Genomic DNA, 15,534 nt, shown 5'->3' with positions numbered 1-15,534 from the left:
ATCCTGGTAGGATCCAACCATTACCATCACCATTTCAGTCAATGCCAGAGAGCATACTCTTATTTTCCTAGAGAATTGGTTCAAAAATGTGAAATCAAGAAATGTCAAACAGATATGTATGTGTGAGTGGACAGAGGAAGTGTTAGAATTTCCTTGATAGCTTTCATATCCAAGAAATAAGCAATGGCATCAAAAACCTTTTGATGACTTTTGCTTGACTTGGTTGGAAGAGGGAGAACAAACCTACCTTACAGTTTCTAGCTAGTCTTAGAGCACAATCCAGTTGCACTCTATCAAATAGATGTTAGTTGTGAACTCCCATATATGGTTGAAGAGCTGTAGTAAACCTACACCTCAACGGCAATTATCCACTTCTTTCTGACTTTATCCTGTCCTTCAGACAGAAGGCCATCAATGTGAATGACTGCCAATTTGTTGACCAAGTAGGCTTGGATCTTCTAGCCTCCTTGAGGCTGTAAAAGTTGCATTTTGATAATCTGTAACAGAATTTCCCTTTCTCCCCACTCCACAAGTATCTATTGAACTATTTCTCTAGAAATTGGCTGCTGCTAGATTTGGTTAGAGGTTTTAGCCATATATTTATTCAGGTTATAACAACAGCTAACATAAGCCAGATAGAAAACTATATTCATGTATACCTAAATACATGTATTCATGCCCTTCCAAGAAGCACTTATGGCTGGTATCAGTATAACTTTTCTCCCTGCCCGAAATCATTTATTGTAGCCTCTAACAAGATGAAATAGATCTTCCCACAAAGTAGAAATGGTGTAGCTTCAACAAAATAGAAGTGCTGAGTCATTTGGATAATAGCAGCAGATAAATGTAATAAATAAAATAAAAACAACTACCATTTCCAAAACAGTCTTCAAGCCAAAAAGGATGCCAGAAAGAGAAAAAGGATCTAATATAGTAATTTAGAATTGGTGGAGGCACTATGTTCCAGTGTACCCCTTTCTATTTTACCTTGTATTGTTCATGCCTTTAGGAGGAAAGGAAGACACAGATTTCTATCCCCTGATATAATATATGTGATTATAGTAAAGTCAACTTTGCGTCTGTACTGGATTGTCAAAGGAGTCTCACCTTTCAGCCAGAAGGCTGAATTGAAGCTGGAGTTGTCAATTGATGGAATGAGCTCTGTTTTGTGCAGGGCTGTACACTGATCTAGACTTACAGATGAAAAGTTGATTTGAAGCATATGTGACCATGGACATTGCACATCCTTAAATCAAGCACATCTTTTCCTGGGATTGCATGTGGCAGCTGTTCAAACCCAGGGAAAGTGCAGCTTTTTAAAGAAGCTATTGACAGGTACAACATGAGCAACCACACAAGTCCTGAATTGCTAATGGCTAATGAAACAAACTATTTAACTGTCTTTTATACTGGGTATTTAAATAAGAATCTCTCTATCCTGTCTGAAAATTGACTTCTAAGGCACTAACCTATAGCTTGTAGTGCCTGAGACAATTTCTTTTCCAGATTGTAACTTCCATTAATAGAAAACACAATGTTGACCCTAGTACTCAAGACTTAAATATTCTTAAGGAATTCTTAAATCCTAATTGATATATCAATGCTCTTGAAATAATAGAAATGGCAACAGTGAAAGGGGATATGGTTGCGAGAAAGCAAACTGAATTTTAGCGAGTACAAAATCTGTTAGGTACTATAATAAAAAAAATGTTGCAGGGGCATTTCCTACCAGTTCACTCTCTTCTTCTTCTGCATCTTTTTTGCTTTCTTCTTTCTGGTCTTCAATGTTTGCATCAAAGTCTTCCATCTCCACCTAAGTCAATATATAATAGAAGGATTATATCACTGGAAATCTGTTTTGGCATTAGCTACTTATGAGAGGAGAGCAGCAGAGCATAAATTCAAAATAACACACAAAACCTTTCTGAGAATTCACTTAAATAGTTACCTATTTCATAGTTAACATTGCTATTTTCTACAGAGCTATTCTATATTTAAAGTCTTATTTCAATGTATATTACATTACTATTCTATCAATTTTTACACACATCTTCTAAAGAGGACCAATATGAATGAGCATTGTTAGGTTTTATCTGATGTTACTGCAATCAGACTTCTGCTCATGCAGTAGGATTTCCTCCAGAAAAGATACGCACTGTGAACATGGATGAATTGTATTCTGCCAGTGAATGGATACCATTAGATGTAATCCATTGGTAATGGCCATTCTTATGCTTTAGTACAGTCTTTTTTTTAATCCGTTCAATCGTGTCAGATTCTTGGAGACTGCCTGGACAAGTCCCTGTAATTTTCTTGGCAAGGTTTTTTGGAAGTGGTTTGCCATTGCCTCCTTACTAGGGCTGAGAGAAAGTGACTGGCCAAAGGTGACCCAGCTGGCTTTGTGCCTAAGGCAGGACTCACAGTTTCCCAGTTTCTAGCCCGGTGCCTTAACCACTATACCAAACTATGAAGACTTCACCAAAGATGTACACTGTAGAGATTTAGTGTAGAGATTTGTATTTTATGAAGTTTGTTCAGAAAATTCATTTTTTGATAGCACATTCAATGTATGTGCTCATAAAATGAAGCCTATAACTCATGGGAGTTATATATCTTCCAAACTTCTAATTTTTAAAAGCTTATTTTAATAATAACTCACTTAATCTGTAATCTTGCGTATTAGCACACAATTTCTACTTCTGTAAGTATAATTCATAGATCTTCTTTACCGATTTGCATAGGTTAGCTTTTTGCAGATCTCACCTCTTCAATAGCAGCATCTTGTAATAAAGAGCGAATATCTAAACGTATCATGTGGCGGGGTGCTGTCTCCCAATGATCAGCCATCTGAAAATGAAAAATCAAAACTGGGAAACAAAATCTACAATGTTCCTTAGCTAGGAATATGTGCTATCCAAGTATGGCTCGTTTAGAATAATGAAGTAAGAGAGAGATCTAATCCTATGTTTTCAGATTATAAATGCTGGTAATAGCGTAGTTATAGCATAAGATGTGTTATATTAATAAGTACTTCCAAATAAGATCTGGCCCAAATGATAGAGAAGCAAAAAAAGGAAATTTAACAGAAAAACTGGCTACTGAAATAAATTCAACAAATATAAAATCATTTTAAAATTCTTAAACCAGGCTTGTTCCCCCACTTCCCCCAGGATACAAAAGTTTTAGTACTGTAATGTTGGGGGAATCTATTTACAAAGTTACCTTATTGATTTCTTTGAGCTTGCGTCCATGGACATTTCTCTTGCAACAAGTCTGGTTGTCTGCAGTTATTTCAGCTAAGTAAACCTAAGATAGAAGAAAAAGAGGGAATGTGTTTTAAAACATGTGGCCCATGGCAGAAGTATTTTTAAATATGTGTTTTATGACCTGAACAAGTGTATGCCAATATAGATGTAAAAAGACAAGGAATTGAAGCAGAATCACTGTCTGGATTGATTTAGCTACTTATTTATATTTATTTATTTAAAACATTTGTGCAGTTGCCCATCTTAAAACCAAACTCTGGGCAGCTTACAACCAATAAAAACAATAAAAACAGCCATAAAAACAAAAAGACAATAAAACCAAAAACAGAAAACCTGGCACCTCAACTACATTTCCATGAAGCAACCCTTAACATTCTCATCCTGCTCTGACCTTACCCTATCCCAGTGTCTGGGGGAAGAGCCAGATCTTAAGTGCTCTCTGTAAGGTTAAAAGGCTGGGGGCCTGTCAAATCCTAAGGGGGATGGTGTTCCACAGGGCAGGGGCTGCAACAGAAAAGGCATGCTTCCAAGGACCCACAAAGTGGCAATTTTTAAGGGAAGGGACCTTGAGCATGGGAAAGGCAGATACCCCAGGGAGAAGTGGTCCTGCAGATAACCTGGTCCCATGTCACATAGGGCTTTAAAGGTGATAACCAGCACCTTGAATTACACCTGGAAGAAAATGGGGAGCCAGTGCAGCTCACGCAACAGGAGTGTAATATGGGTGAACCTAAGGGTGCCCAACACTGCATGCACCACTACATTCTGGACCAGTTGTAACTTCTGGGTGGTGTTCAAGGGCATCCCTATGTAGACTGCATTGCAATAATCAAAATGGGAAGTGACCAAGGCACAAGTGACCATGAGCAAGGCCTCCCGGGCCAGGAAAGGATGCAATTGGCATACAAGATGAACCTGAAAAAAGGACCCCCTAACCATGGCTGCCACCTGCTCCTTGAGCAGTAGCTCTGAGTCTAAGAGGACCCTCAAATTGCATACCAGCTCTGTCCGGGAGAGTGCCACCCTGTCCAAAGTCACAGGTGGCATATAATCAGACCCTGGGGGACCAAAAACCCAAAGCCACTCCATATGCGATTTTATGTTTTGAAGCCTAAGCAATAATTTAATTTTGCAGTCTACTTTCAGTCTGCTTTCTAGGCCTTTTAAGTGGTACTTTTGAGTCAATGCAGAGTAGTTGTATGAACACAGAGTACTGTTTTATAAAGAGTCAGACCTAGATCGCTGTTGTGCACAATCTGATGCTCCAGGGCCAAATATGTTCCTCTTGAAGGCATGGCCCAAAGATTTCTAAAAGTTATTACTAAATTGTACTATTTAATGTGACAGAAGGGGAAAATGTAACTTTTGTCTTACCCTCCCCTGCTGCTGTTTGAATTGTAGTCTCTCACATGCCACTCAAAGGCCAAATGTAGTCCTTCACCAAGAGAACTGGAGTGCAGAGACTAGCAAAAGCTTGTCAAGGTTTCAAATAGGAATTTTTCCCAGATAGAGAGGAATGAACCTAGACTCTTTTACACCCAAAACATATATGCTATGCCTAAGCTCTGGTTCTTTGCCAGTTCAACATCTACTGGATCTTCATGGTAATGCTAGCCTCATACCCTACAACTACCTACACCTAGATCTGCTGTTATTGCCTATCTTATATTAATGTTTATGATTCAAAATCACCGGAAGTTTGTTTTAGAGGTGTTAACAATTAGAGAAATTATCTAGGGATGCTTACCTCAAATCCTTTTGTTTTTGCAGCACTCCAGAATTGCTCAAAGTGCCGTACTCTATCATTGATGGCATCAAGAATGATGAAAGGGAAAAACCCATCATCTAAAGTTTTCTTGAAAGTTTTAAACAAGCTGGTGCGATAGATCTCTTCCATTTCAGCTTCATATTCATATTCCAAAATCTGGCCCAGAAAAAGGGAGTGTTAGGCAAAGAACAAACCTTTATTTTCTTGAAGAACTTAAATCTATCTATTGCTGTCCCATATGCTAGAAATGAGTAACTAACACACACACACACACACAGAGAAATGAAAAGGAATGAGAGAGTGCACATTATTAGCATTCAGCTGCAAATGTGGATAACCCCCATGCAGCAGTTTTATACAGATCCCAAAACATCATAGGGGAAAAGATGGCCCCTTAGGAAGTCTATGACACAAATGTTGGGTAGGAGAGCAATAACAATAAAATTAAGAATCCACATACCTAATGGGTGTGGAAGTAGTGGGACACAATTCCCCCTAATTTCCATTTCAGAAATATTATCTAGAAGGCTACTATGGCTCTTAGTACTGAAAGATGCTGGCAAAAGGGACATTAATAGGGTTGTTCTCCTCTTACTCCTCAGCAGATTTCCCAGTATTTCAGCCCATACTAGCAGTTAAACTTTAAAAGATCAGAACTGTCCAAGAATGCCAGAAGATGGTACTAACACTTGCTCCAATACTTCGCCCAAGAAAATGAGAATCAATACTGCTGACAGTTAGGAATGGGAGTTAGGATGTGAATTAAGTTCAAAAATCTGGAGAGTATTGGATTATCTATTTCTGCTTTAACCGGTTCTTTTGGACATATTTTAACTTTTTTGTCCACCAGAGAAATTCAGATATTGTCTCAAATACATCACTGCACTAAATGCACCATGTTAATTAAATATAGTTATGGTGATATTCTGCACAAGTTGAAATCTTCCACTGGTTTAGAATACAGTACAATAGTCCAGTCAATATATATCATATCTAAGTTGACATCTTATCAGGAAGGTGAACAAAAACGTATCTGACCAGAAACCTGGCCACAACCAATGCCTAATTATTTAATGACATGGTCTGGTCCAGGAGAACTACTTTGCTATTAACCTGATCATTTAAAGAGTATCCAAGGCAGCCAGGGTATCCTATCTTTATGTATGTTCCCTGGATTTATGTTTTGCTCATTTAACCTTGTCCAAGCCATCACTAATTCCAAACACAGGTTCAGAACCTTTCTAGTTTAACTGGTATTTCTGAACATTACAGAAGTTTCAACTAGGTGATCCTTGTGGACCCTTCCAACTCAATTCTATTATCCTCTAAACCTGCTATATTCAGATAGACTTTCTGTATGATTTCAAATCAGAATTTTGCAGAATTTTTAAATGCACTGCAAGCATACAGCAACTGCTTGCTGCATACTTTTGTCTTCAGATTCATGGAGGGTGGCAGAGGTAGGTGAGAGCAAAGAATAAATCCCATCTCTCTTCTCATCACATGCTCTTTAATGAATGAATAGGGCTTGATTCATATGATGACCTAGAAATAGTCTTGCTTACAGTAAGTACTATCTTGTATGTGCTATGTGTGAGGCAGACAGCTAATGGCTCATCATGAAGAGAAGACACCTATCAGCAATAATTGATAATCAAGGACATTTTTTTAAATCCAGAAAGTAATCAGGGAACTATGAAGAATATCAACTGTATTGTGAGGAAACTTCTGCAAGCCATCTAAAACCCATTTGGTTCCAAATGAACTAATTTCTCAACCCAGAAAATAAAGATTAAATTGTACAATAAGAGTCAACATCAACTTGATGGCACATAATCGAAGATTTGTTCAACTAAGAAAAAAGTTGTCAACTTTCCACTCCCAGATCAGAATCTAAATTTTTCTAAAATAGAGGGTAGACTATGATAGTTTCTTGGCTGTTTGATCAACCAGAAAAACATGTTAGTTTCATTTCTGTAGGAAATCAGCTACAATAATTTAATTAATAATCTGAATATACATTAAGAATACCTTCTTTTTTACTCTTTTCTTTGTATCTGGGTCCCTCTCTTCTTTTTCTATTTCAGTGATAAAATAGTCATCCAGGCTGAGTACTCTGGGTGCAGCTCCTCCACATTCAACTTCTTTATCCTAAGAAAGAAAAATAAAGAAAAATCTTGAAACATATACAATCAAAGCTAAATTTTCATCCAATTCCTAAGAGAATATTCTATTTCCATATTTACAATTCAATCAGCCCAGTTGTTATGTACGATAGGACAGGAAATGGTTACACAAGGTAACCTTAAATAACATGTATAGTGTAAAATCCAGAATGTCCATCGAAAAATAACTTCCCTTTGTCCTGTGGGTGGATAAAGAAATAAAACTGTGACTGGGATAAAGAAATGAAACAAGTGACTGGAACCAACATGCAATTCAACTGTACTCTACTGTTCAGTACACTGAGGACAAAAAACCAACTAGTTATCCACTTACCCTGATGAGCTTAGCAACATGAGTCTTTCCACTGCCTGGCAATCCTCGCATGATTATGACAATCTAAAATAGAGACCATGTACATGAAAGAATGCACACCTATTAAGCTGAATAATGAGGATTAAGTAGACCAAATAATTTTTCTGACTATAGACTGGCAAGCTACAGGTAGTCCTCACTTAACGATGTAATTGGGATTGGCAACTTTGTCACTAAGCAACGTGGTCATAAAGTGCGATGTCACGTGACCATGCTGACCTACAGTGGCCGCCGCGGTAGTCCCAGTTGCCACTGTTAGGCGAATCTTGTGCAGTTCTGCGGCGTCCAGCAGGTACACGATCGCCATTTGCGACCTCCTGCCAGCTTCCACATTGACTCTTCTTGTTGGAAGCCAGCAGTTAAAGTTGCAAATGGTGATCACATGACCACAGGACGCTATGACCGTTGTAATTGTGAACTGGTTGCCAAGCACCTGAATCACAATCATGGGACCATGGGACGCTGCAATGGCTATAACTATGAGGAAATGTTGTAAGTCCCTCTCACTCAGCACCGTCGTAACTTTGAATGGTGACTGAGTGATCATTCAATGAGGACTACCTGTATTACTCAAAGCCTTGTAGATTCTTTCATAAAGATTCATAAAATGAAATCACCATAGCAACATTACTGTAGCAATAGTGGAACAGATTTCAGATTTGGCATGATATAACTGCTCATCACTCACACCCTCCTCCCACCAGAGTCCAACTACAGGATAAAAGTAATCGTTCAGGAAACCAGTTATAACCTACATAATTCTGGATACCAGGATAATGCCACTTGGCAGTAATTATAGTTTAAGCAGAAAATGAGAAAATTAGTTAGACAAGTAGTACAGACTCAGATTAGAACAAGAAAAGATGTTACAGAGTGGAAAAGGAAAACATCTCTGGAAATCAAGATACTGTAGGAATGACAAGTCTACTGGCATATGAAGGAGACAACATTCACAAGCTGCGTTTTCTTCATGCCAATCCTTTGCTCTACTTGTAGTCCTCCTTGACAGCCAAGTATACAAGATTCAATAATTTAGTTTTTCACAGAAAACCATCTGCTGAGAAAATTCTATAACAATATAATCGTGCAACCATAGACTGAGTTAGGCATGCACCAAAAACTTTTGAAGGCATGAGCATCAGCTTTAGAAAGCATTGTTTCACAAATATTAGCAGAAATGCGAAATTCCTGACACATATTTGTTACCTCAGATTAGAAATCCAGAGTCATAGTACTTACCCGCTCTGGTCTACTTTCCCGTCCAGGCTGCTTCAATATATCATCCACATTTTTTGATTCTGGTTTCCTCTCTATACGTGGGGCAGGTGGTGGTTGTCGGGGTATTGTTGGAGCAGAAATGGGAATTCTATCCTCAGCAAAATTTCTCCGATCACCTTCAAATGAAATTTACATGAAAGAGAAGAGGAAAAAAATAAGACATAAATATCTGGACAGAATATTAACTGTGCAGAAGTTCCATTTAAGTTTCCAATAACCCAGCATTTTTTTCCCAACTAAATAAACATTACTAATTTATTTTTAAGAAATGTCTCCACTACTGGAAATATAAGCAAGCAGAAGATGGGACATTGTAAGACAAACAAGGAAGAAATAAAATTGTGTCTTTCATATCCAGAGGCTCTAGTATTAATATCTTTAACCAAACAATTTACTCCTTCTTTAGAAATAAGAAGTTATATGCTAACTTGATTTTAACAACAGAATAAATTAATATAAGGATCATGAGAAAATCTCTTTAAAATGTCATTTTAGCAGCTAAGTTCATGCTCACTGTGTAGTAACTATCTATAATTAGAAGACTGATAATAAGCATATGAATGGGTTTGATTGGGAAAGGGATAAATTCTGCTATAGGCATTTCACTACTGCTTCTTTAACATAATACACATGCACAGGCTATTTGAGTCATTAATTTGATCATGAATGGTCTGTCAGTGGTTCCCAACTTATGCTCCAAAAAATATTGCAGGTTGTTTGTGGTGCAGGTATCAAAATGAAAATAAACATGTAAATAATAGATGAGTTAGTGCAAGATTGCCAAATTCTGCACGTTTTTGACCTTCTCATGATAAATGTCATTTTTAATATTATATAAAAAGTATTTTTATTAACTTTGGGAATCCTGCAACCACTACCAGGGGAGGGGATCCTCTGTGCCATGATGAATGCAGGCATTGCACTGATGACCACTGTCTTACATAACAATCCACAAAAGTTTGTAATGATTACTGAGTAGTCAGTATATAGGATGAATCTGGACTGCTAGTCTATGTATATAGGTCCTTTCTCACAGACATCAATGCCTAGTGGTGCTCATGTTTGTGCATAATTCTAAGCAAGCCACAGACAGAGCTATGCAAGTTTGTTCGCAGCCTCAATAGTAGGAAAACTCAAGTGGAAACACTGAGCAATGTGCATGAATCTCATGCTTATTCACAAGTCAAGTCAGAATTCTATACACTACTGGCTTATCATAATATCTAAATGCATACCTCTTTATGACACTGGTGCATATAATTTATAAAATTACTCTTACAACTATTCTTTGAATTAGAGAGCCAAGTAATTTAAATACATTTGAAACCTCAATTTAACAGACTTCATTTACTGAATTTCAGAAACAAGAAATCACACTTCTGTCTAGATACCCTTACCCCAATAATGGATATATCCATGCACAGCTCCAGGTGAGCAGTTAAATGTACATTAATTTTATGTCAATTCCTGCAAATGATGTAATTTGCAATTTAGCAGACTTTTGGGAGTAACGGATATCCCTCCCCTGCAACTGGTCTTTTAAACAGAGGTTTTGCTTGTACTTAATAAGCAACATCAATCAAGTTTACATTTCTATCCCCATTCTAACCCATTAATCTTCTATTCCAGTTCTCAATGATTTTAGAATAAGCTTACGTTTCTATCCTCATTCTAACCCACTAATCTTCTATTCCAATTCTCAATGATTTTAGAATTATACCTCCAAACATGGAAGGACCATGATCATAAGGAGGACGATCAGGCTTCCGCTCATATGACTGTCTTTCAAATCCTCCCCTTCTTGAAACTGAATGATCTTTGTCACGGTAAGACTGGCTTCTTGAAGGAGATGGCCTGCCAAATGGAGAAAGTACTTGTGTGACTTCATTTACTTAAAAGATTTTTATGGCTATCTTATGTGCCCACAATTCTGGGTGGCTCACAAAAACAGCAATAACACCCAAAAACCAACAATAAAGCCAATGTCCAAAATGAATGCTCAGCATATTACATAAATTATCTAAAAATGTGTAAGAGCCTCTCTGATTACATCACATTACTCTGTGATGACTGCCTACTCAGCTTACCATTAAATTTGATTCATACATGATAAAGTAGAAATCTCTTTAATGAAGTGTAGTGTGCAGTACAGAGAAAAAGGTGTGAATAGAAGTTCCCGTGCTTTCCCCAAGTTAAACAGCCCAATGAATTCAACCTCCTCCCCCTTCTTCGGTATGCAGCCCCCTTTTTCCTGCCAGTCTGTTCAGTTCTGTGCAGATGTCTGCAACGGCTCTGCTGGCTGACCTTGGATGCCAGAGACAGTCCAAACAAGATGATTTCACGCTCCTGGCTTGTGTCCCCCCCCCCCACTTCTACTAACTCACAAGTCTTAACCCGTGTTGATTCCATTCATGCATACGAGTTGGATCAGATGTTCTGGGAATGTTTGATCTGGGAGCATGATAACCTCATTTCTTGTTACTGCTACTAGATGCAATTAATATATTTTAGTATGACCATTCTAAATGGCATATCCATATTATATCTTGCAGTGATTTTTGGCATGATCGTTGGGAAGAGTGCAAGAAACCAAGTTGATCTCCTACCATTTAGTCAACTTTACCTACTAAATTTCTCAATTAAGAAATCTCTTAATTTCTCAAAATCACACCTCCCCTACGTGCAAAGATTCCTTTTACATAAAAAAAATCTCAACCTATTAATTTGAAATTTGTTACAATTTATTCCAAAAGCAATTATGCTAGCAAATGTTATGGAATCCAGTCCAAAAATTATAGCATTTTTTTCTAAAGATAAATGAAAACAAATAAATTAAGGGTACCTAGCTCTGTGGTTACCATGTTCTCAAAAATGACACTTTTTCCTGAAAACTTCATCTGATTCTGTCAAACAATAAACAAGCTACAATGGCTTATGTTTTTCTGTGTTTTTCTGGGAAGCACAACACTTGCTTTGGATCAGACCTGATATAAAGCAGGCAGCCCCTGACCTGGTCCAGAATGAATAAATATCTTTATTAGTCCAACTCAAAATCACTACATGCCCAATGATAGTACTGGCTTAGCATGACTCTGGATTTTTCTCATGACAAATACAGTTAACTTTGCTTTTTAAAAATCAAAAACATACCATTTTACAACGTAGCATGAAACTCTGAAATGGCACAATATAAATGCAAATATTAATTAGCAAGGAAAAATGCAAGAGAAACAAATTAGCAAAAGATGGTGGCAAAAGAGGAAACAGACTAAGACTCCATCAAAATGGCATTGTATGCCTTGCCCCACAACACAGCACCAGTGTCACAGGCGAAAGACAACATTCAGACTGTGTGTTCTTCCCACTTCAATAACATTCCCAGATCCATTTGTTTTTACTTGTCGTTCAGGGCAAGAGAAAACCAAAGCTTGATTGATCTTGGAAATGATAGTGTGTTCCTCAATGATTTTATTGTAAACCGCCCAGAGTCCCCCTTTTAGGGGGAGATGGGTGGTGAAAGAAATGTGAATAATAAATAAATATGTGAATTACTATTATTACTATTATTCCTAGAACTCATTATGACAAGAGCTGGTGTTGCTATTATTATTAGCAAACCTTTATGTCAAGTAATCTATTTTACTTATGCCTATATTAACATGTTCAATTTTATGTGACTTTTTAACAATTAACACAATTAGGAATAAAAGGAATTTTTATTCATCTATCCATTCATCCATTGCAGAATAGGATTCTATTCTTGTTTATAACAAGACTTTTGTTTATACAGAAAATCGACTATATAAAAAGTTTCAATAACCATTATGAAAGCACATCTTCTTACTTAGATATTTCTGCTTTATGTACCTGTCTTCTCGCGGGTATCGTTCTTTGTCAAATCTTTCCCGATCATGATCTCCAGAAATCCGGTCTCTATATGGTTCTCGTTCCCTCCTAAAATCCCTGTGGTCTGGACTGGTATTATTTTGTCGTTCAAAATAATTCTCTCTCTCCTTGATGTATCGGTCCCGCTGGCCTAAGTGTTCAGGAAAAAACAAGTCAAAATAATCTTAGACCTAGCCTAAGTAATAAAGAAATTTTTGAGCTGAACCAGATTGCAAGTAAAATGATCACATCAGAGACAAGACTATGTTGAACCCACCTTTCCCCTTCATATGCTAATTTTATAGATGAAAAAAGAATCTCATTCTGCACATTATATAAAATAATTCTGAAGATTTAAAATAATCCAAAGCATTTAAGTTATCATATCAGAAAAAGAAGAGAAAAATGCAGCTCATCTTAAAAAGAAAGCTATCAAATACCAGACAAATGTCTTTTTTTCTCAAAGAGATATTTCTGTGACAATGAAGATAAATCCACCTTTTGAAAAGGGTTGCCTTTCATGAGGAGGTTCTGGACGCAGTGTTACTCGCTCCCCATAAGGAATTTGTTGTCCACTTTTACTGGTAGTTATATCTGTTAAATACAAATGGATAATAATTAAAGACCCTGATAGCCTCCAGATACTGGCTCTGAACTCCCACCGCATTCCTAATTTGGCCTGGATGAACTGTGTATCATCAACATACTGACGATATCTCACTCCAAACTAGTGGATGGTTTTTCCCCATGGCTTCATATAGATATTAAACAGAACAGAGAAGGCATTGAGTGTTGTTGCATAATGGAATCTCCCTTGCCCTGCAAACACCAACTGCAACTGCTTGCTCACAAAGGAACAAATCCACCACAATATGGTGCCTCTGACCTCCACCCTTCACAGGCAGTCCAGAAGGACACAGTGGTCAAAAATATCAAAGGCTACTGACTTAGCAGAACAAGGGTGGATGTACTCTCTCCTTTCAAGTCCCAGTGCAGGTCATTCATGAAGAAGACCAATGTGATTTTAGCTTCCTAGTCAGGCCTGAGCCCTGACTGCCAGAGATCTAAATAATCTGTTTCTTCCAGACCATTTGTAGTTACTGTCCCACCACCTTTTCTACAACCTCTCCCAAAAAGGTGAGATTGGAAATACAACAACAGTTATTCCAATACTAAGAGATCCAGGACAGGCCTCTTCAGGAAGCTCCTTAATGTTTTATTAAGTAGCGATCAAAACATTAACAGCATTCACCTTGACCATGGTTGTGTCCATGTCCATAGTCAACAGTTTGATGAATAATTGGTGCCTTGGAATGGGATGCCATACCAGGCACCAGAGATGCTGAGACTGTTGATGAAGACAATGAGGAATCCGATGTAGATAAGTCATACTCTGATTTCAACCCTTTATCTTCACTACTGTCCCAAAGTCCCTGAAAAGAGTCCTCATCCCAACGTTCTTGATTCATACCAGTCGATGACTTTACCATGGGGACTGAAACCTGAGTTGTTGCTGCAGTTGAAATGGGAACTGGAATATTTGACTGTGATGATGGAGCAGATAGTTTCCCTGCTGGCATAGGAACCTTTCCAGCGGGAACAGGGGGTCTTATCGCTGGAGAAGAAGATTTTATAGGAGGTGGCTTAGTGGTTGGAGTAGGTTTCCGAAACAAGACTGGTGGCTTTATGATTACAGCTGGAGTAGGCTTAATAGGTTGTTCCTCTACTGGTATTTTACCTTGCGTTTCAGAAGAGGCCTAGATAATAGGAAATTTGAAAATAAAACACTTGTAAAATAACTGTCATATCAACAATATTGTCAGCCATGATTTTCTTTGCATGCCATAACAAACCACAGTGAACCATGGGATTCTATGCTATTTCCTTTCCTCTCCAATGTGGCCAGTTTGGAAGCTTTCACTTTTAGTTTAATCATGGACTGTTTAGGATTTCTTGACCAAAACTGACAGGAAACATTGATTACTTTAAAACAACATGATCTGAAACAGTATTTTCTGAAGCTGACTTTTTTAGTTAATCATAGGCCCAAATCCAGATATTCAACAAGCAACCAAAGTGCAATTGGGTCAAATTTCTAAACCTGGATTGCAGGAAGAGGACAGAAGGCAGTGCATGAATCCAGTATTCATTGTGACTTCCTATTTATGCAAATTTGCTAGGCTGTGATGCCCTCTATGCATGCTACACTAATTTCCTTCATTCCCAGCCAGCATTTTGGAGAAGGCAGCATGAAGCCTTTGTTAAGCATGACACATATATGGAACCACTGTTACACAGCTATATGCCTTGATCTTTCTAAAATGTGTACTTTTTGTAGACTTTCAGTATTAAAAATGGGTACAAAACAAATATAAATTAAGACATATTTTAAAAATGCTATTATTTATAAACATTCCGGCTATCAAATTTAAAGGGACTGGACTAGAAACTGGTAGTCCATGAGTTCTAGTCTTGTCTTAGATATAAAACCAGGTGGGTGATTTTGGGCCAGTCACTCTCTCTCAGACCTAGGAAGAAGGCAATGGCAAACCACTTCCAAAAATACTGCCAAGAAAATTGCACAGACTTGTCCATATAGTTACCAACAGTCAATACTGACTCAAAGGCACAAAAACAAAACAAAATCACACATGCATCTCTCTTTTCAAACAGCATACCTGTACCTCTGAGATTTAGATGGCCCTGTGTTGGCCTTTTATAAGGCCTTAAATACTTGGGTTTTCCTCTGAATATTGAGCCAGAGCATTGACTCAACCCATCCTGAAATGGTCTGGGGAA

At 37.7% G+C, this 15,534-nt stretch overlaps 1 protein-coding gene across 1 annotated transcript in view; it reads right to left on the bottom strand.

Annotated features, from left to right (window-relative positions):
- The window catches only part of YLPM1 (YLP motif containing 1), a 52,418-nt gene that overhangs the window by 14,885 nt on the left and 21,999 nt on the right, over window positions 1-15,534 (bottom strand). Inside the window, exons 7-17 of the mRNA XM_063290110.1 lie at window positions 13,988-14,492; window positions 13,234-13,329; window positions 12,718-12,919; window positions 10,571-10,704; window positions 8,812-8,966; window positions 7,534-7,596; window positions 7,066-7,185; window positions 5,014-5,190; window positions 3,223-3,306; window positions 2,764-2,847; window positions 1,730-1,813 (exon numbers count right to left, since the gene is read on the bottom strand). Coding sequence (XP_063146180.1) covers window positions 1,730-1,813; window positions 2,764-2,847; window positions 3,223-3,306; window positions 5,014-5,190; window positions 7,066-7,185; window positions 7,534-7,596; window positions 8,812-8,966; window positions 10,571-10,704; window positions 12,718-12,919; window positions 13,234-13,329; window positions 13,988-14,492 — 1,704 coding nt within the window. The remainder of the gene's footprint in view (window positions 1-1,729; window positions 1,814-2,763; window positions 2,848-3,222; window positions 3,307-5,013; window positions 5,191-7,065; window positions 7,186-7,533; window positions 7,597-8,811; window positions 8,967-10,570; window positions 10,705-12,717; window positions 12,920-13,233; window positions 13,330-13,987; window positions 14,493-15,534) is intronic.

Source organism: Candoia aspera, chromosome 1, assembly GCF_035149785.1.
Source record: "Candoia aspera isolate rCanAsp1 chromosome 1, rCanAsp1.hap2, whole genome shotgun sequence".
NCBI classification, from domain to species: domain Eukaryota; kingdom Metazoa; phylum Chordata; class Lepidosauria; order Squamata; family Boidae; genus Candoia; species Candoia aspera.
Note: the sequence above shows the minus strand (reverse complement) of the source record. Positions and strands in the feature narration are given on the sequence as shown.